The sequence below is a fragment of the Drosophila teissieri genome, chromosome X, assembly GCF_016746235.2.
Source record: "Drosophila teissieri strain GT53w chromosome X, Prin_Dtei_1.1, whole genome shotgun sequence".
NCBI classification, from domain to species: Eukaryota; Metazoa; Arthropoda; class Insecta; order Diptera; family Drosophilidae; genus Drosophila; species Drosophila teissieri.
In genome coordinates, this window is record NC_053034.1 from 18,657,641 (window position 1) to 18,679,492 (window position 21,852).

At 42.3% G+C, this 21,852-nt stretch overlaps 1 protein-coding gene across 1 annotated transcript; it reads right to left on the reverse strand.

Annotated features, from left to right (window-relative positions):
• Positions 1–1,509: 1,509 nt before the first annotated feature.
• On the reverse strand, positions 1,510–13,456 carry LOC122623481 (transmembrane protein fend). Its single transcript, XM_043802675.1, has 4 exons — positions 12,412–13,456; positions 5,040–5,087; positions 4,065–4,307; positions 1,510–3,645 (listed from the first exon to the last, which is right to left on the reverse strand). Exons 1-4 carry the CDS (start codon positions 12,667–12,669, stop codon positions 3,229–3,231), a joined length of 966 nt encoding a protein of 321 aa, XP_043658610.1. The 5' UTR covers positions 12,670–13,456; the 3' UTR covers positions 1,510–3,228.
• Positions 13,457–21,852: the final 8,396 nt, after the last annotated feature.

Genomic DNA, 21,852 nt, shown 5'->3' on the forward strand with positions numbered 1-21,852 from the left:
TCAGGAAGAAGTTTATTTGGTTATGTTTGCTTTTGTTCTAAGTTCAAAATGTTTTCTTTATCAATTAACATTTGTATTGGTTATAAATACATACAGCTAATCTTATATATTTTTTATACATTTATTTTGTTATCGAAAACATTCAGAAATAAGTCATATAAAAAATAGGAAAAGATTGAAATGTACATTCAAAGGAATCCAAGTTTAACACGTTTTTCAGTCCACACTTAGTTGTATTCTTTGTTTCGATTTAAAAATTATTCTATATATGTATGCTTTAAATATATGTATGCATTTGGAAGTTTTCTGTTGAGTAGTTGGAAAACCCAAAAAATAAATCAAATAAATTCAAATTTGCATGCGAACAGCTACATATACTGTGGGTTAAACCCATAATAGGCTGATCACTCTGCAGAGCATGCTCGGCTATTTCTCCAAGGGGTGTTGCTGCCAGTGGACATGCCCCTGTTCCCAATGGGTATTGGGGTTATAAAAGCAAAATCGCTTGGACGTCTCACTCAAGTGTCGCCCAGACCTAATCCCCCCGCCTCGGAAAAGACCCCTTCGGAACTGGGATGGGATGGGGCACCACGACGCACTCTGGGAAGACAATTTAAAATGTTGAAAAATGCTCAGCTAATTGGCAGTTGACAGCGTCGAGAGCCTGGGATTGGCTTGGCCCACAAAAAAACAACACAGACATCGGCAGGCGAGCATGGGTTAAGAGGAGGGATTGGGGCTGCCTTAGCTGTAGGGGCATATACATTTAATTTGGTTTATAAAAAGTGCTTGAGAATGTGGAGTTGGGGGGGATGCTGAAGTGGCCGAGCAAACAACAGCTGAACCAAAAGGGGGATGACGGGGATTGGGATCTAATGGCAGCCAAGTGGCCACCAAAGCCAACCCCCTTTTGCGCTAATCCAAAAACAGGAAAGGCTAACACAAAAAAAATTAAATTAAAAAAGTAAAAAAAATTAAAAATAAAAATAAAGAAAGCAGCAGAGCAGCAGAGACGAACGAAAAAGTTTCCCAAGCCGACGAAAAGAGAGTTTTTGCGCAGAAAAGCAGCGAGGAAAGGAAAAGTTTAATCGGAAATTCTTTAGAGAATACTTTTTCGGCCGCGGCAAAGGAATTTTTCCATTTCATCTAGCCAAAGAAGTTTCTCATAATCGACACGACGACCCCTTTACACAATCAACCCCCTCGTCTTGCATGCATTTGCATATCCCAACTCTAATTTATATGATAAGTGCGAGGACGAGGACGAGGACAAGGACGATGAAGGGGAGAAACGGGGAAAATGGGGGAAATCGGGAAGAACAGTGGAGCAGAAGACAGGGGAGCCACAAAAATCGATGCCTTAGTTTTTTGATTACAAAGCGAGTGGGGTGGGGCATAGTGTGCATAAATGAATACATGCACATACATACATACATACGTATATTCCCATGCCAACCCGCAACAAATAAAAGTAGCCAAAAATGAGCTGCAATAACAAATCAAATTATATTTACATAATAAACGAATAAAGGATAAATGTTGAAAGGGTGCCGCACATCCGCTCCCATCCTTCTCGTCCGAATTTATTCATACACAGTACATATCTAAAATGTGATTGGCATATTTCGTATTTAGTCTTAACGAGTCTCTGCCACACATAAAAAAAAAAGATATACATACATACAAAAAAAAGAGGTAACACATTTGGATCGCTTAACTAAAATTAAACTAGGACTGCATTGTATATGGCAATGGGTTCACACTACACAAGGTTCTCACTCCAGAGATTCCATTCTGGGGAAAGAAGATGGTTGGGTCTTTGTTGGTTTTGTTGATTTGATCGAAATTCACTAATTCATACTACAACCATTGGAGCAGACACTAAAAACATACGTTTAAGTATAAGAAGCATCAAAAGCAGGAACACTCCATTAATCAGATTAAGTTGTTCATTCTTTGTTCGAAAAATAAGACCATCTTCTTGCCCCTGGAAAACGTTCCGTATTCTTAAAATCATAGGTTAACAAAACAATGGATTGTTTAAATATAAATAAATTAGGGCTAAAATATTTACAGGCATTTTGCGTAGCGAAGTTATTTCTCTCAGCTTTGATCTTTAATTAACCATCTTTAATTAACCATTAACCATAGTTTAGTTTAGTTTAGTTTAGTTACTTTGTTACTTTGTTTTTACATGCTCAAGTACAGTAAGTCATTTATAATAGTTTACTTTGTTGTTAATTCAATTGAGTTTGTCTAGGTATAAACATTTAAAAATTTTGAAAAATATTTACTTCTGATTTAAGTTGCTTTCTTGTTAATTTGTAATTCCTTTTTGTTTTGCTTTAGCTTTTCCTTTTCTTTTCTTTTCGTTTATGTACCATGTTTCATTTAAGTTTAAGACGACTAAAAATGGAAAAGAGATGCATGATATTTTGTATTTGTATTAATTGATACATATATTTGTTTTTAACCTGAGATAAAAACAAATTTATATTGTTTGTATGTTTGCAAGCGAGCGACGATTGACAAAAAATTTGTAGCAATTTGTTGCATTTAGTTTGGTGTATGTAGTTGGTTGGCCGCTGGCCCCTAGGCTAATTATATATATAATATAATATATAGTATATAATATATAATAATATAATATATATATATATATATATTTGTATCCGTAACCGTAACCGTAAACGTATCTGCATCTGTATCTTTATCTTGATCTCTAGCTGTTCCTGCTTGTATAACTATGATATATATGTATATAGTAAATGCGTTAAATGTATAATATAGTTGGTATATGTATATAGAGCTATGTATGCTTATCATGCGTGTATATGTATATGACTGCGCTGGTTTGGCATTGGGATCTACGAATGGCAGAGGATAAAACTTAACTTAGTTGAGCGAACGTTGCTTGACTCTCCAACTCAATTCTATTCAATTCAATTCAATTCAAACGATTTCGATCCGAATCGATTTGAATCGATTCGATTCGATCTGCTCTGATCTATCATATCGAATCAAAATTCAGGATTTCACATTTTGGATAGGGAAGGACTAACTAACGCGGCAAGGGGTATGTACACAGTTGTCTTCGCGTCCTTTGTTCATTTGTTTTTTGTTAATTTGTTAATTTGTTTTTGTATGGTTTTCTTTTTGGGGTGCAGAATATCACATAGTCAGACATCTATATATATACGACTACAAGTTGTCCGGATAACCTCCGCCTTAGACGTGCAGCGTGGAGGCGTCCAGTGAGTTCCTCGAGCTGCTCGAGCTGCGACCTATCAACGTGGCCGTGTCCGCGCTGTCCGCATCCAGGGGGAATCGCTTGCGCTGCGGACGCAGGAAGAGGAACATGACCAGCAGGGCCAGGAAGAAGGCCAGCGCCCCGAAGGCCGGATAAACCACTCCGCCCAGTTCGCTGGCCGTCGGCAGGGCACTGATTATGTACACCCGATCCGTGGGCCGGACGCGAATGCGCTGCGAGTGCTTCAAGGCATCTGGATGGTTCACCGGCTGCTCCACCACCTGCTCCACTGGCTGGCCCTGGGTCCTCGGTGCGCTGGTCGTGGTCGTTGTCGTGCCCACCAACTGGCTGGTGTCCACATTCAGCTTGATCGAACGCCGCATCAGACCCGTGAGCTATTAAATTGAAATTGGAAGAAAGCATATAGAGTGTCAATGGGTGTTGATGAATATATCAGATAGGCGCTAAATACTTGGTTTAAGATCGTATTACATCCACTTTAAAGCTCTTTTCTTCTTCGCTCTATTAGCATAACCATAAAAACTCTTTCGCTTTGTTTGTGCCTGTGCCAGAAATCTCTTTCGAGATAAGATATAGTAGATAAGGCAGCATCTTGTACATTTAACCCGCATTGGGATAATCCTTAGTTTAAACATTTCAAATGAGATCATTTCTTTTATCTAACCGCCTAATTAGCTTTCAAATATAAGTAAATGGTACACACTATATCATACAAAACTAATCCCTTGACTTAACTCAGTATCATGTTTTTCTTATGCCGTGGCTATCAACCAAATGAGAAATGAGGACTCACCTTGTGCTTGCACATGACCTGGATGTTGTAGACGGTGTCCGGCCACAAGGAGAGCTCCGCCCGGGCGGTGTCCGTGAGGAGATTGCCGATGAGGCCGCCGCCGGACACCTCCCAGGTGATGAGGCACTGGCGCGAGGCATTCGCTATCATCTCATCCCAGCCGATGTCCGTGAGGACGAGCGACTCCTGGCGCTGGGCCTTCAGGACTCGCAGTTCGAAGGGTGCCATCAGCTTTTGGCAGCACTGTGGTTCGCGCGGGATGCGGGGATGCCGTGGATTTCGTGGATGTGGTGGAGCACAAGGACAACGCCCCAGGCAGGACACGAATCGTTGAGGAATGGCATAGAACGGTAAGAGAAGAGAAGAGAAAGTTAGCTATTTGTCAATTATTTCTTGTAATTATGTGGCGCGCCCGCAGGTAGGCAATGAAATTTGTTCATCCTTCGGTTGCCACTTTTCGCCCCCGGGCGACAACGTTTAACCCATTAAGGCCTGGCTGTTTCGTTTGGCATAATTCATGTCCTCGCCGTGTAAGTGCCTAAAAATGTTTACGCATGGCAATTTGGCAGTGGCAGTGGCAGCGACGGCGACAGCACAAACAACCCTTTTTCAGCCGGCTGGCGATAATAAATGTAGATTTAATTTCGGGCATTTAAAAAGATGCTTCTCCAGAGAAATTTACAGAATTGTCAAATTTATAATAAAATTAAAGCCGTAATGGCAAATAAAGTTGAATGCTTGCAATGAAAATGATTTAAATTTAGGATATTTTTAACGATACAGTAAATCCTGTGGGCTGTGATTTGATCAAAGGTCGAATGCTCATCACCTTCTAACTAAATTATGATTGTATTATAATTCAATTGCTGGACTGCTCAGAAATTCGGCGTTTTCTAGCAGTTTTGAGCCGGCATTAATGGGTTAATGACATCGTTAGGCTGTCGCACAAAGACAAACATGAATGGAGATACTTACGTTTGTGCAATCAACGAAATCCTTACAATAATGCCAGTCCTTGGAGCGCTGCAAGCAGAGAAGACAGGACAAAGTTAGTTAGTGGGCGTGGCCTAATCGAATTTTAAGTAAGCTAGCAAAAAGTAATCAGGCCCAAGACCCCGGGCTGCCAGGACAAACAACAAGGAGTCATCAGCAGCCTCCTTTCGGCCCCATCCTCTATCTTATGGCCCCAACAATAGACGCAAATTTGTAACTCGTAATAAAAGGCAAGGCATGCAGGCGGCAGGAAAAAAGAAGCGAAAAGTCTATGTAGATGTACACCAGCGGTCGGGAAAATAGAACACCTTATGAATGTACCCTGACCAGTGCTTAATTTGCAGGCCTTTCAAATTTACTTTCCAAAGGGTCAGCAGAAGCGGACGCTTATCTTAATTCCTATATGTTATCTGTGATTGTTATATAATTGTAGTAAAATCATTGTAAAATAGAAAAAGCTAACTGTAGTTAGCCGGCGCGCCCAAATGGGCTGAATTAATAGAAAAGAAGGACACAAAGGGGCTCCAAGTTTTCCCCGTATGCCTTAATAAATAAACAAAAAAAAAAAAAAAAAAAAAACTTTCCAAACTAATCCGCATATTGAAATCAATGGAGCATTTAGTGATGGAATCGCACGCTTTGCCTAATTGTTTGTTGTTTTGGGCAATTTTGCTAATCCGTTGGCTATTCTGCTGGCCGTTTCTGTGCACAAGTAAATGACCACAAACGTTTATGTTCGTCTATGGCGAATTGAAAATTTCACGCTCCCGGCAATGAGGATAATGAGGAGGATTGCCGTGACAGGACGAGGATGAGCATGCGAATGAGGATGGGCATGGGGATGAGGAAGAGGAAGATAGAGGCTGAGGGACAGAGAGCAGGAGGATCGGGATCAAACCGGACTGCCTGCTTAGCCTTTGTCAACTGTCGCCTTAGTCTCAAAACAGCTGAACTGAACGGAACAAAATGGAACAGCGGGCAGTACGGAGTACCAGGGTGCAGGACTCACGACTCAGGACTCAGGACTCAGGACTTAGGACCTAGGACCAGTAAGCCCGCCCCACCTCCTCCTGCCTAGGCGTCTGTCCGCAGTCCTTTTATGAATGAGCAGGCAGAGAAACAGACAGATGAATGAGGCAATGGTAATGGGAATGAGAACGGGAATGAGTCGACGGCGATTAGAGATGGGTGCGTGACAAATTGTTATGACTCGGAATTTACAATATTAAAAAAATCAAACGAGGCGGTCCCCATACAGATCTCAATTCATTGGGCATTCGTTTTCGGTTTTGGATTTCGGGGAGGGTTAGGTTAAGTAACCCTAATGTTTGCTGCAAGCCAGATTTATGATTATTGCATTCGCCGGCATCGAATTTATGAAATCTTTATCTACAGTCTCGCCCGATTCGTTATACTAGTTAATTTCGGTACGTGATTGAATTGTAAGCTTAGTTTTATAAAGTTATTCACATAAAATGTCAGACTCTCCTATTTTAGAGGTAATAAAGAAAGCTTCCCAGCCAAAACATTGCATATTGCCAGTTAGCTTTAGTAAAAATCAATATTAATAATAATGGCTGCCAACACTTGCAGCTTAATGTTTGTTTAACATGAACACGTGTCAAATTAAACCTTATCAAAATAGGCAACCTATTATAATCGCTTAATTGATATTGGACTAACTTCGTGAAGTGTTTGAGTCTTAAGGCTTCTCCATTTATTTTGCTATTTCATAAAAACCAAGTTAAGTTCCTATTTTCAAACAATTAACCATTCTCAATCCGGCAAACGATCTATACTTCTTCCTGTGCAGCTAAATCGTTTTTTTGATTCCGAAACTAGAGCTATTCCGCTACTATCTCCCTGCTCAATCGCTCCTTGGCAACCTTAAGCCACTGCCACTCCGATGCTATCCAGCTATCCAGACATCCAGCTCACTAAGCCCTTAAATGCATCCGTACTTTGTGCAAATGTAGCACAGCAACTACTTGCATCTGGATCGATCATCCATCATCCAGGGCAAAGGAAAGGAAAAACCCGCCGGACAATGGCTGCCATCACCTTTTGGGCCAACTTTGACGGCGGCACTTTGTCATCATTACACAATAAGGCAGGAAAATCAGTAAAATCCGGGGAAACGGAAAGGGAAAATGAGCAGGAGTAGCAGGAGTGGCAGGAGGGGCAGGAGGAGCAGGAGGGGCAGAACCAAAACCAAGCAGTTGTGGCAGATAAAAACGACGAATGCCAAAAGGAAAATCGCAAAGACAACATATTTTCCGCTCAATTGAATTTTTGGCCTCTGAAGATGTAGACGATGTAGTTGATGAGGGGAGGATTGCGTTTGCAACTGGAATTGTGGACAAGGCTGAGGATGTGGATGTGGATGCGTATGCGGATGAGGGCCTGAACCTGAAACAACTTGGGCGATAAGTAACAACAATAAGGCGTTCAGAATGAATGAATAAACGAATGAATGACCGAATGACTGAATGAAAACGCTGAACAGGCAAATCTTTTGGCCGTTCCGTCTGTCGGCTTTCCCCGATTCTCCCTTTTCCCAGTTCGCAGTTCACAGTTCTCAGTTCACAGTTCCCAGCTCCCAGTTCACAGTTCGCATTTTCCCACTTTCCACAGTCTCGACTGTCGAGTCTCGAGTCTGAAGCCATGGACGGACTACTACCTGGCCCAAAATGTGTCTGGGCCATATAAATTAAACGCAGGCAGCGACAACTTTTACATGCAATTGCCCTGGTATTTCACACCCTCGGCACAAATGCACTTGAAGAAAACTGTCAAAACTCCCACCTAAAAGGCTGAAAATTCCCTTTGATGTTCGCATGTACGTGAGGGAAACACGATTTTCACAGTTCAGGTAAGCAAGCTAAAGTAAATCCTACAATTTGTACACTATTTGCTTCTTTTGCAGGGTTATAGTTAATGCCGTTTTTGTTTTAGTATTGAAACAAAGCAAATATATGGTAAATTGTAAAGTAAATGTTAGGGGCTTTAAATTCCCTCGTATTCTGCTATTTCCAGTGGTTCTATTAGTGTATTACAACGAAAAGATGGCACTTTCCTTCTAGATGTCATAGGATGATAACTTTGTTGAGTTATTGAACTAGTTTTTGTTTCGGCAAGTGTGGGAACCATGGGCACATGACTCCGTAGGCCACATAAATTACCGAAGTTGGGTCAGTCAGTCAGTTTTTTGAGCGGCTTTTATGAGACACGTACGCATACGTAGATATATTCGATGATTCCACCACCAGCAGCGGCCGAACTACGTGCCTTGCATATACATCAAGATCGAAGCTTCCGGCCACCGCAGCACCCGAAAAAAATCCCGAATCCACCCGGCCAACTGGAGCACCCATCGCACCACCCATCTAACCACCCAACATCCCAACCACCCAGAGCATATCCAAAGTGAAGGAGGAAAAGTCTTTCATGGTGTTAATTTGGCGCTGATTGAGCAACGCATTCGCATTCGGAATCGCATTCCCCGTTCTTCGGATTCTCCTGTTCTCAGTTACCGATTCTCGGTTTTGGGGGTTGGATGGATGGATAGATGCGATGGATGGGTGGATTAGTTCCAGTTAGTCCTGCGAACCGAGCATGAAATTAGCCCAGTCTGCAACCCCTAAGAACTTTTGACTTTCGGCGAGCCGAGGCGAGGCATTCTGCATTACCATCACCACTACCACCACCTCCACCTCCACCTCAATCTCAACCTCCACATCACTACCACCATCACCCCATCCATCACATCCACCCAACACCCCATCCAAAACTCTTGAGCGAACTTCAAAGGGCATATCGGACGGAGATGATGACGGTGATCAGGAATGCAGACAGCACACACGCGAAAGCTTAAGTATTTCGTGCCTGAAATCTGCAAGTTCGGACTAAATAATCAGCCAAGATTGGCATATCTAAAGCCGAAAAGCCTAGCACATTTGCAGCAACACAAGACAGTTGAGTGGAAGATATTTGCAGCGAACATCTGCCATTTATGTCTGAATAATCAGTGAGGATTAACTTCTATAATGTGCAGCAGCATCTAGCATATTGAGATAGACATACATCTAACTCGATATATTCTGGATTTACATCTAACTATAATTATCCTAGGAATATATATTTTATATATATTAGAGTACAGTTGCCAAGTGGCAGGATATAGTAAACAAGATCTGAGCAACAAGATCAACCATTACTTTCGAGTTTAACCGTAGGTTACAACCACAATATTTAGGCGACTCATGATGCTAAGTCGCACAATGTGATATCAAAGTGCTACCGAACTATATTTGGACAAATTGCTGCCGTGCTCTCGTGTTAAATCAATAAACTTTGGCTCTATATTTGGACTTGGACGTATGCGGCTTTGTAGCGTTTTCCCCAGAACGATTTCGAGTGCCCCAGACAGTCCGAGTGTCTTGGCCTCTCGAGTTTCATCCCATGTTTCATTGTAAGTGTCGCCACAGCACTCATGAGCACTCCTCTTGGAGTCAATTGGGTTGACTGCCTCGTTCTGCCCAGCTCGGTATCTCTCAGTTCTCTCGTCGGTTTCTTGGTTTCTCGGTTCCTCGGTTACTCGGTTCCCCACTCGAATGGAAAACCCAATTCCAATCCCAAGTCCAATCCCAATCCCAATCCCGTACATACTAAACGTACACCTTGTCGCCACAGAGAGGTCGACTTACTTGGAAATCGGAGATGATATTTATACTCTTGTGTTTTTCCCACTTGATTTATGCATGTGCACTTGGCGGGGAGCTGCTGCTCGGATCGAATCGATATGAAAATTTGATTTGATTTCATTTGATTGAAATTTATTAACAGTCCACAGTTGTCGGCCACCTCCATACCTCCATCCTCTGTTTCTGTTTCCGATATCGCTGACAGATCAGCACGGTTCCAGGAAGTCACGCATTTAGAAATCAACTGGTTGGCTGGCTGGGTGGGTAAAATCTTTTTGGGAAACTTCTACTTCTACTTTTACTTCGGCGCTGCGTCTGGATTTCAATACATCGGGGACAAATACATATTCGAAATTATTTCGTTGGGGATCGGTTACATGCAACGGAGGGGAAACCGAATCCCCGGGGCCCCAAAGTTTGTTTTTAGGGGAAAAACACAAGAAAGTGTCAACTCAGCGTATTTTGAAATTGGGGGTGAGTTCGGGGGTTCAGATTCAGATTCGGATTCCGATTCCGATTCACTTCTTCGCCTCGATTGTAGTGGCATTTTCAACTTGGATTTGTTGGCTGGAAAACTTTGCTATTCATATTGATTAGTTGGGCTTTAGTTTTGTGTACTTGTTTGCTCTTGGCAAGTATCAGCTTGGCAATTGCGGCGAGTTCAATTAATTGGAATTTTCTGTTTGCTTTCGAGGCTTATTGCCTTAATTGATAAGTGCGTTTCTCTAAGACTCATTTTGTAAATGGCTCTCATGTTGATATAGTATTTCTAAGACCAACTTTGTAAATAAGTCTCATGTTGCTATAGTATTTAACCCAAGTCACTGCCTAATAGTGCGCTATAAGTTATCCCCTTTGATTCCATTCTGTTTTTTTTTCTGATTTTTCGCGGTGATTTCTCAAAGTTCTTTCTTCTGCATTTCTCTGGCTCCTTCTTCAGAGCCCATTGTTCGTTCAGCCCACCTGCTCTATTTTCAAAAAGGTATCTTTCCCCTTTCCCCTTCCCCTTCCCTCTCCCTTGGCTGCGGCATTTGAGCTGAACTTCTGTCCATCCATCTGTGACAGCTTTGTACAAATTCGATCCGAGAGCTTTACTCCTGCGCGGATTGTCTGGCTTTTTCCCTCTGTTCAATTTTGGTTTTTTATTTTTCATTTTTTGGCCATTGTCTATGGACGGATCAAATTGAATTCCCGATCTCTATTAGCGACGCTCGACCACCCAGTTGACATCTTTCTAGCGACCGGCGGGGACTACCTGAGCGGTAAGGTAAGCGGCAAGCGGTATGGCAACAACAACAACAATAATAATAAGCGGCAACAGAAGCAGCAGCGGCAATAGCTGCGATGTCAACCCGTAGATAAAAGATAAAAGACCCAGCGAGCGGCCATAAAAAATGACGTCGCCTTCTCGAGTTCCTCAGTTACTCAGTTCTTCAGTTACTCAGTTCTTCAGTCCTCCAGTTCGCCAGCTCTTTAGCTCTCCAGTTGTTCAGTTGTTCAGGTCCCGAAAACCGAACCCATTGTCATTGTCATCGACGTCTGTGTCCGCATCCACGTCCGCGTCTCCTAACCTTGAAGGTCGGTGTCGTCCAGGGCACAACTGTTCCCTACACGGCGAGAAAGAACGGGGTGGGTACCAGAGGCCAATTCGGCATGACCTCAATTAGGGCAATCTTAATCGCATTAGCTCGGGAACCTGACGTCCGAGCGATGCACTTGAGAAGTGACTGGGAAAATGTGTCTGTGTGCTGGGAAAACTATTTGCTGCCAGCCTTTCTAGTGAAGTATTTGGATCCTAAGCCCCTTAATCTTGGAAAAGTTCTTGCGGCAAACGTAAATTTACATAGATACATATGTATCTATCGAAAAGTCCAAGTTCGTAAATATCCTGAAATCTAAAAATTCTTAAGGGAGTTCTTCAACCCTAGACTTTTTCGGCTGGGCAGCCATTTTTGGGAAATGCGGTTTCGAAACTATGCATAAATTAGGAAAACCAGATGCAACGTTAATACGTTTTTAAGGAAATGAAAAATAACAGAATCATGCAAATTCACGGATTGTTAATTAACATGAGAATCTGAAGATGCTTGTCTACATAGAGAAGTCAATGATGTATGTACATACATATGCATATATGAACTCGGGTTGATCAAGGGTTGAAAAGTATGTTTGAAGCGAAGGCAAAGCTGTAGTTGCATACAGATTTTAAAATTGTAAGTCTTATATGTGGGTATCCTCAATTATTAAACATATTGATTTGATATACATATGTGTACCATATTCCAATTAGGTATTCACCCCTTAAAATCCTTGGCATATATTATAAATCCAGCTGTTTTCTAATCTGCACTTGCTAATCCAAATCTACATCGATCCTCTGGCTTTACATCCGCCATATATTATTTTTCTCTGTGCACAAAGCGAATGGCCTATCGGTTATATTGCCGCTCAACTGGGCATACAACTGTCCATCAAACGAACTGGGATCGAAACGGATCCGATACGATCCGAGGCCTTATCTCGGGTTCTGAGTTCTGAGTTCTCAGTGCGAGTCTGGGTCTGAGTCTGGGGTTTATGCGTCTGGGTTTCTGGGGCTTCAATTGGGATTCTTATTTTTACTCTTGCGTATATGTATTTACTTGGATTCTTACCTGCTGATAGCAACTTTGACGGCATCTGTTTAGCTGTTTGCCGGCAAAAGGAGCGGGGGAGGGGGTCTGAGCGGTGGTGGTGGCGGCGGCGGCTGTTGGGTCAGCAGCTCCTGGACTGGATGCCGATGCCGATGACGAGGATACCGATACCGATAGCGATAGCGATAACGGCAGCGATTTGGATCGAGCGGGCCCCGCCCCCTGGGCGACGGAGAGGGCGGCAAGGGCGCAGGACATCAAAACAAGTGAGTGGAACATGTTGTCTTCGTCCTCGTGCTTCGCCTCCTCCTTTGCTTGTTGTCGTCCTGCCACTCCCTCCTTTTTCTGCAATGGGCGTGGGCGTTGACTCGCACTCGTGTGTGTTTGTGTGTGTTGTTGTTGTGCCTGTGTTATGTGTTGTTGCGCGTGTGTGTGTGGGCGTGGAGAGCGGTGTGCTCAGCAGATTGATTAATTGATTGATTTTGTTTGTTTATTTTCGTATCAAGTGGTGTTGTTGCTGCTGCTGCGGCGGTTTTATGCTGTTGCTGTTGTTGTTATTGAAGCTGGCACATAATAATCGCAGCGTCGACTGCATTTAGTGAAGCGGAGCAGTAAATCCTACTCTCTACCCTCTTTTCGCTTTTGCTGCTCCTTGTGCTTCTCCCACTGCTCCTACACACCTCTTTCTCCACCTCACGTTGCTGCCCGTTAACTGTAACAGTTAACTGTAACTCCACATGCTGCGCGACAACAACAACAACCTATGTTATTTGTATTTGTATTTGTTTTTGTTATTTCTTTTTCGGTGTTCTCTTTAACGTGCTTTATTTGTTTGACTTTTGTGTTTGAGTACCGAGCTGAAGTAACAGTAACACACGTGAAAAAAAATGTTTAATTGTAACGATTTTGTTAAGTATACACCCAAAAAAAAAGGCGACGACAGGACAATAACAAGAATAGCACACGCGCGACACGTAAAGGAGGAAAATCCAATGTATACGCTGTGCGAAATTACAATTTCGATTTCAGGAGCCGAACAACCGAAAAACGAGCGTCGCCGTCGAGGGTTAATGCTGCTCTGAACGAAAACAACGAAAACAGAGAGCACGAGAACCGAATTCGAAACAGAGATAAAAGCAACAACAGCAACATCGCTGGCAACTACAACAAGCGGCAACAACTACTGCAGCGCGAGCTGCTCAGTTAGCTATAGCTAGTTTTGGCTAGAACATTAAAGGGCGAGTCCAGCGGTTCGAAAATATTGGAGAAATGTGAGTTCTTTGAGTTCGTTCTTATTCTCATGCTTATTTGCTGTAAGCAGTTTAATTTTGTTTGTTCATCTCACATAAATTTGCCGTGTTATGATTTATTGGAAAAATCTTTAAACTGTTAGGGGAGTAAAATATTTATTTTCAGCTTAGCTGGTGGTACAACATAATTATCTAGCTATTTTTGGCTAAGTCTCGGGCATTCCTATGAGCCCTACCATCGAACTCGAGCAGCGAACATGTTCGGAGCTGGAAGTGGACATGTTGCAAGTGGAGGTGGAAGTGCATTATGGGGAATTTGACTTGATTTGTTGGCAAATATGTGTTTTTAAATATTTTAAAAATTTTTGGTTTTTTTAACGGATTAAGAATTGATCAAAGGCTTATGTTATGTATGTTAATGTTAAATTAACACTTCAATGTTAAAAAAAAGTCGCTGTAAAGTCAGCTGTTGCAAACATTAAGGACGTGCTATCGTTTTTTTAGTGCCTACTAAAATTCATATCTTTTCACGCCCACTTTGCCCAAATAATTGTAAAGGTGTGTACAAGACTAGAAAACAAAAACTATCATCGTATCCTAAATAGTTTACGAGATATTACTTTATGCCAACAAAACAGGGCACATTTCCCATAGTGAAGTGGCAGAGCCGGTGTCGGAGTCTGCGAGTCTGAGGCTGTGTGGAGTCCCCACTGTAGTGCTGTGTGCTGTTGTTGTTGGTTGGTTGGATGGATGGGTGTTGGGGTGGGGGTGTTGGCGGTGTGCTTGGGCTTGGGTTGCGTGGGGGCTAAGGTTGCAATCGGTTGCCTTGGGCTCGGCCTCTTGGGTTGGATTGGGCTGGGGCTGGAGTTGGGTTTGGGGTTGGGGTTGGGGGGGCTAGCTCCCGGGTTAGCTCTTTGATGATTCTGGGGTGGCAGAGCATAAAGCCAAAACCAAAGGTTCTGCTCTCTCTCCATCTCGCCCGCCACTGCGGACATGCAGATGAATCAAAGCGGCCGCTGATTATAGCAACAATATGAAATGCCGCTACCCTTAACCCCCTATTGACCACCTTATAGGGGCATTGTTTATTTATACACACCCTGCAGATCCACAGCTCATCGCTACTCAAAACATCATAAAATCGACGGGCACACATGCACCCCGCTCTCCGGACTCCACACCCCGGAATCTGCAACCCGGACCAAGGACTCCACATCCCGGACCACGGACCCTGGACTACAGGCCCCAGACCCCGGACAGTCCGGACAGCACGGTGTGTGTGTGTGTAAGTGAGTGTGTGTGTGCGGAGGTTTTTATAACCTCCATTTGCCAAAGTATAGTAAATTCTTTCAAAGCGTGTACTACATTTATTATTTAAGCCGCGCTGCCTCTGCAGAGTGGAGACCACGCCTCCCCGCCTCCCTGCCATCCTGCTGCCCATTGTTTTAGTCTGCTTTCCTATGTCTGTTTCACCGTATTAGCCGCCCCATGCATAAAGTAAAGCACCCGTTCTCCACTTTGATCCCATCCCCAAACCCCCAACCCCCTGCGCCATCGGAATCCTCGTCCCTACTTCAAGTTTATTTGCATATTTTGACTTTTATGCGGCAAAAATATTACAGACTGCGCTGCCTGCCAGCAAACAATATCAAAACCCCCTCCCATTTACCCCACACCCCCCCCGATCCAGCCCCCAGCAACACCAAAAACGTTAATAAAGCTAGAGAAGAACCCGTTCTGAAAAAAATATTTAAAAACAAACCCAAGTACAGTCCAACTTGTGTATCTAAATATTTCAAATCAAAAAAAGAAATTTAACAAGCTAACAATTTTTTCAGTAACAACCGTTTCAGAATTTTAAAAAATTCGAATGTCTTGAAAACCTGTTTTGTTTAAATCATAGTTTTAAAAACTATTGAAAAGAAATGTATTTGCTTAAAAGATGTTGCACTGTTTAAACGAAAACGTGAAGAGGAAGTGGAAGTGGAAGTGGAAGCGGGGCGAAAAAACATTTTTTTTCCAACTTTTTTTCTTATTTTGGGAGTCCCGGGAAAAGTTTTGGGTTTTGGGTTTGACTCCAGTGCAACATGTTGCATGTTGGAAATTGCCAAAAAAAGAAAATACAAATAGAACAAACAAAAAATATGAAAAGAAATGCCCGCAAAGAAAATAGCAACCCACCATAGCGACAGAAAGCAAAAAATACTAATAAATAAACAAAAAAACAGACAAGGTGGCTTGGAAATTTATGCGCCCATGGCGAGCCATTTGCAGTGCTCAACTTTTTGGTACAAACTCCCGTTCACTTAAGCCCCCGCGACTCCCCTCTGAAGCCCAATAACCCCACCACCCCTCTCTTTGACTTTTCCCCCACACGCCCATTTTCCATTTCATTCCGCCGCTCTTCGAATTTCCATTTTCATTTTGCGGTTTTTGTTGTTGCGTGTGGTGGCCAGCCAATAAATAAAAAGGGCCGCAAACGAGAACGCGAAAAAAATCGTTAGCCCTGTCGCAACATAACGGTGAACTGTCGAAATGATCGCTAGAGAGAAGCTAATTAGGGAAGAACAAGCAGAACAGCTGACTGCACAGAAAAAAATCGTATGCTCTAGCAACCAATTTCAGGGAATTCCCCTTTCACATAAAAAATCAAATAAAACTGAACAGGATTTCCAGAAACTGATTTTTGAATTAATATGTCGAAGCTTTTTTATTTCACTGTTAACTTGCTCATTTCTCTCTTAATTTTCGCAGTGTAAAAGCAATGTTTCACACAATCCCGCATTGCACTAACTGTAGTTATGTATACCCGTTACCCAATGAGTAAAAGGGTATAAGTAGTCGTTGAAAAGTACATCGATTGCAAATCCACATTTATGATGGTAGCCATTAACTTGATTTTCCGGCAAAATAAATTCGTTTTGTTGAATAATACTTTTAAAATTATTATCTAAACATGGAATGCCATATCTTATTAAACTTGGAATCGAATTGTATTCAAAATAGGAATTTTGATGATCTAATAGGAATCGTTAGCATTGGCCGTTAGCCGTTCAAAACAAATTTAACGATCATATTTGGCCAAGTGATGATTGGAAAACTTTCCGAAAAAATCGTATAAATACATCGTTTTTGAAAACGATCAACAGGTGGCGCATTTAACATGCATGTACAATCAATGGGCATGCGATGGTCGAGAGAATTGCCCGCAGTTTTTGTTTCAGACCGAGTTTTGATTTACGCACTGCGTAACGCATTTCTGAAATCACGACCAAAAGTTTGGGAATGGGGTAAAACTTTTCCGAAGCGTCTTTGACCATCGGCCCCCATCATCCGCCCATCCCCCGTCCACGGAGCCCCGCCTCCCTGCTCCCCCCTTTCGGCCCGATAAATCCAAAGTCCGGCAGCAGCAGCTGGGCGCTTCCGGCGCAGCATTAATGAGGGGTTGGGGCGGTAAAGGGGGCTTCGGCAGGGGCAGGGTTGGGAGATGGCGGCGGGAGACATGTAAGTAGAAATGAAAACGAAGCACAATGAGCACATCCGGCCTTGTTTTAGCGGAGGGAGGGGGGAGTAAATAGCGATAGGGGTAAGCCTACACTCCGGGAAAATGAATCGATGCTCTCGTAGAGCGGGAAAGTGAAAATGAAGATTATGCAAAACATCTACTATAATTGGTGCTATCGTGTTTACACCATATTAATGCCTTGGGCCTCAAAAGCTCTAAAAGTGGAAAACCCCAATGTATGCAATTAAAAATCGTAGCTTTTCTTTGCCTTTCAACATCTTCATAAGTTGGATTAGCATACCGTGCATTCGATTATCTTGATTATCTTCTAATTTGGGCAGACATATTGCCAGCCAGTTGTTGCACCCATCTGTGGATTTTATGTCAGTGCAGCTGTGGGTTAGATGGCCCAGACAAACGGGCAACAGAGAATGCCCCCCATTCCCATCCCCATCGCCATCCCCATCCCCAAACTCCGAACTCAGGCCATTAAGAAATTTGAAATTCTTGAAAAATTAGCAGTGCAACAAGAGGCATAAACCGATGCGCAGCGGAGAAGAAAGCGGTGCGAATGAAGCCGAAGCCAGGCGAACTCTTCGCCGAGAATAATTAATGGAATTTTTGAACTTTTAGTGCAAAATGCCTGCGAGACAACTGCTTGAACAGCATTTTCATTGATGCAACTCCTGGCTGCGTGCGCCACAAATAAATTTGTCGTCGACTCTCTGTGGCAGATTGTTGCAACTGCCACTGGCGTAGCCCCAATCCTCACCCCTCCTCTCCTAGAAAATACCAGGCGTTGTGAATGAAAATAGAGCAATTTGCATTATTCGCATTCGAGCAGATTTCGCTTTAATGAATTGCACACAACTTGCCAAGAAATAAAGATGAGCTGCAAAGTACGGTATGCTAAATGAGATACGTCTGCATCTGTCTGACTTGGCACTTTGTCTGCCGAGGGGCTGGGTTCCTGGTCTCGAATGGGATGCATGCATAGGTGGAGGTACTACACCACTCCAGGAATCCTGATATTGTGTCTGTGTCCCCGCCATCGGAATTCGCCCATCTCCATCAAAGTTAATGCGAGATATCAGTTTTGCATTCGCCGCTTGCAAATCGCCAAATGAAAAGCCAACAGCTGTGCGCCCGATTTGCCATATTTCGCTGTCAAAAAGAACAAGGGGGCAATTAAGCATCAGCACGTCGAGTTTGAACTGAACTATGCGTGCAGCATGTTGCACTTGCAAAGCACTTACATACATACTTCAAACTACTAAAGCCTACTTTTAGACACCTTCTGGTTTTCGGAATCTTCCATCAAGTGGTAAGAGTGTGCTTCAAAAAAGTTGTTGGAAATTGGCATTGTTATTAGTTTTTTGATTGATAAGCTTGGGATTGCTTGTGCAGATTATTTCGAAAAAATTAAACCTTACACATGCTCGAAACAACCCACCCCACCAGAGATATTCCACCCGTAATTCGATCTGGTGAATCAAATCAAAAACGCTACCCTCTGCTCGCCTGAGTGGTTATGTATGTACATATGCCCACTTGCAGGGCAGCTGAACAACTGACCAAAAAACGAAAAGGCGAACAAACGAGCCATAACTCATGTCGGCATGTTCATTAAATGTGCTACGTTTGTCCAGTAACTGCCAGTGCCTACTGCCTGCCGCCACATCCTGCTCCTCTCGTTCTCGTTCTCGTCCTCGTCCTCATCCTCATCCTTAGCTACATCATCCGTATCCACATCCACGTGCAGTGTATCTTCGCCCACTGTCAAATGCACCGGAGCGGCCTTCAAATGGGGTGGCATATTCACAGTCGTATTCACAGCCGCATTCACAGTCGCATTCACATTCGCATTCGTATTTTATTGTCTATGTGCGCATATGGTCAGCTCATTGTGCAGTCAGTTGTATTGCCATTATCATCTGCGACAGCCATCAGCGTGCTCATCGTGCGGCGATTAATGCGCCCTTCATCCACTCGCAGATACGTGTTACATCTATCACACATCGTGCACAGTGCGGCCTCCCTAAGGCGAACATACAGTTGCGAAAAATATAATAGCACCACCATAACGTATTTTGTTCTCGATTAAATAAATTAAGGTTGAGGTACCGATAGTACCAAATACTGATTTTTCGCATAATGCTAGATATTTTTCCTATTCAAAAATGAAAAAAAAAATTTGAATTGTCCATACCTTGATTTTTAATAATTTTTTTTGGGCGGCAAGGTCTAAAATGAGGCGAAAACAAAAATAGCACCACTATCGATTTTTTCAAATATTCAATACTTGTCGGCGGTTTGTTTTGGTGAAAAGCACATGGTTATAAAACTTGACATTTCTATTACTATATCCAACATTATTTTTGAAACATACCTTAAAAAAAATTATTAAAATGGGACGAGGAAAGCATTGCTCTTCAGATAAGCGTGGCATGGTCAAAAAACCAATTTCTGAAGGAAAAACACACAGAAATATTGGTCTAATCCTTCAATTCTAAAACAAAATGATAGGAAATGCAATCACCTACAACAAGAATCCCGAAAAACGTGGGAGAAAACAATCATTGGGCACCCATCTCTTCAAAAGGCTAGTGCCCGAGGGCAAGAAGGATCTATTTAAAGCTGCTACCGAACTGAAAAAGGATCTCAACATATCCGCAACAGTGCAAACAGTTCACACATGTCTCAGGGAACATGGATTAAAAGTCTGTAGTCCCAGGAAGGTCCCTCTTTTAAATGGGAGACACATACCCAAGCGCATTAAGTTCGTCAAGGAACATTTAAATTGGTCTTGCGAAAAATGGAGGAACTTCTTATGGTCAGATGAGAGCAAGGTGGTTTTTTTTGGTGGTAATGGATCTTAATTGTATGTAAGATGACCTAAGAACACCAAATATAAGCCAAATTACACAGTAGAAGCAATTAAACACGGAGGATCCAGTATAATGGTATGGGCTTGTTTCTCGTACTATGTAGTCGGGGCTATACCATAATATACCATGGTCAAAAACCATCTGGGATCAACATGTGTTTGTGGATATTTTGGTAACGATGATGCTACCCTTTGCCGAATACAATTAAAAGACTATGATCCCAAGTAGACCCGCAGGAAAGCCAAGGATTCGTTCCAAAATAAATCTGTTCCTGTTTTGGATTGGCCTGAACAGTCCCCAGGCCGTAATCCCATCAAAAATTCTTGGTCAGATATGAGAAAAGCAGTTGTATCTTCAAAGCCAACTAACAACGAATAACTTTGGGTATAATTAAGGAGTCCTGGTGCAAAATATCCCTAAAACGGTGCCAGGACCTGGTTGACTCCATGCCAAAACGTTCCGCAGCTGTTATTGCTAATAAAGGATACACTACCAAATATTAAATTAATGGGATGGGCGTAGTTTTAATATACAATCACTTGTTATTAAGGAATTTTTTACTGTTAAGTTTATATTTTATGTTTAAAGCATTTTTTATGAAGTGGTGCTATTATTTTTTTCGCCTAATTTTGTCACTTTTCATAAAGTTCCTTAAATAAGTTAAGAATTCATAGAACAATTGTGATTTTTTTTTATTTTCTAAAAAGTGAATTGTTTAACCTTTCTAAAATGGTATTTCAGCTCCTTTTAAACCCTAAATTGTAGTTAGGAGACTTATTCAAAGTTTTACTGGGCCAGTGGTGCTATTTTTTTTTTCGCAGCTGTATCACGCCATCTGGCAAGAAATTATTCGAATTTTGGGTGCTGGAAAGTATGCAAGAATATTGTGGTTTGCAACCGAAAGAGGCATAGATACGCTATGAATGCCAATAGTTTGAGAGGTATTTTACCAGCGTACCTGCATTCCCTGGCTTGCGCAGTGGTGGTTCGCGTTAGGGTAGTTCCACTGCACCGCCCAGGGCGGGTGGATGTGGGCTCGGTTCGTGGAAATCGCTGAAAATGTGGAAAACCGCGTCCCGTTCGCTGACATTTGTCCTCGACGGCCGGCAAACTGCACATGTGGCCGATCCCTTGGGACCCAATGATATTAATGCTCCCGCTTCAGCTGGAAAATACCTACAACATGCAGTGAATAAAAAATAATGAATGCGAGCTGGGATTGATTTAAGCCAGCTGCGGAGACGCCATCTGAAACACATCCATCCCACATCCAACAGCCAACATCCAATCCCATAGAAGTCCATCACTCTTTTGCGGAGGCGAGAGCAATTCGCACTTGGCCGGAGATTATGTTTCGGATGAAAGATAATGACTCCACATATCCACATATGTAAATATTTATGGACTCACTCGCAGAAGCAAAAGCATTGTGTTATCCCGAATGATGACGGCATGTTTCCCATGTTCCAAGTTAGAAAATATACCCATATAAATAAATAAATAAAAAATTAAGAAATAAAAATATACTCCTAAATATATAACTATTACAATATACGACTTTTTCTGACATTAATAGTGTTAAGCAAACAGTTCTTAAGATGTAGGTAGGTCAATTAGGTAAAACCAAAAATATTTTCAGTTGATAGATAATTTTTTAACCTATAATTATAATATTTTTAAAGCAACCCCAAGGCAATTTAATATACAAAAATCTGAAATAAATGTGAAAACAAAACTAAACCGATTATTGCATTACAGCGCTCTAAAAAAAGCAACAATACTCTGTGCAAGGATGTACATATTTGTAATAATCATAATA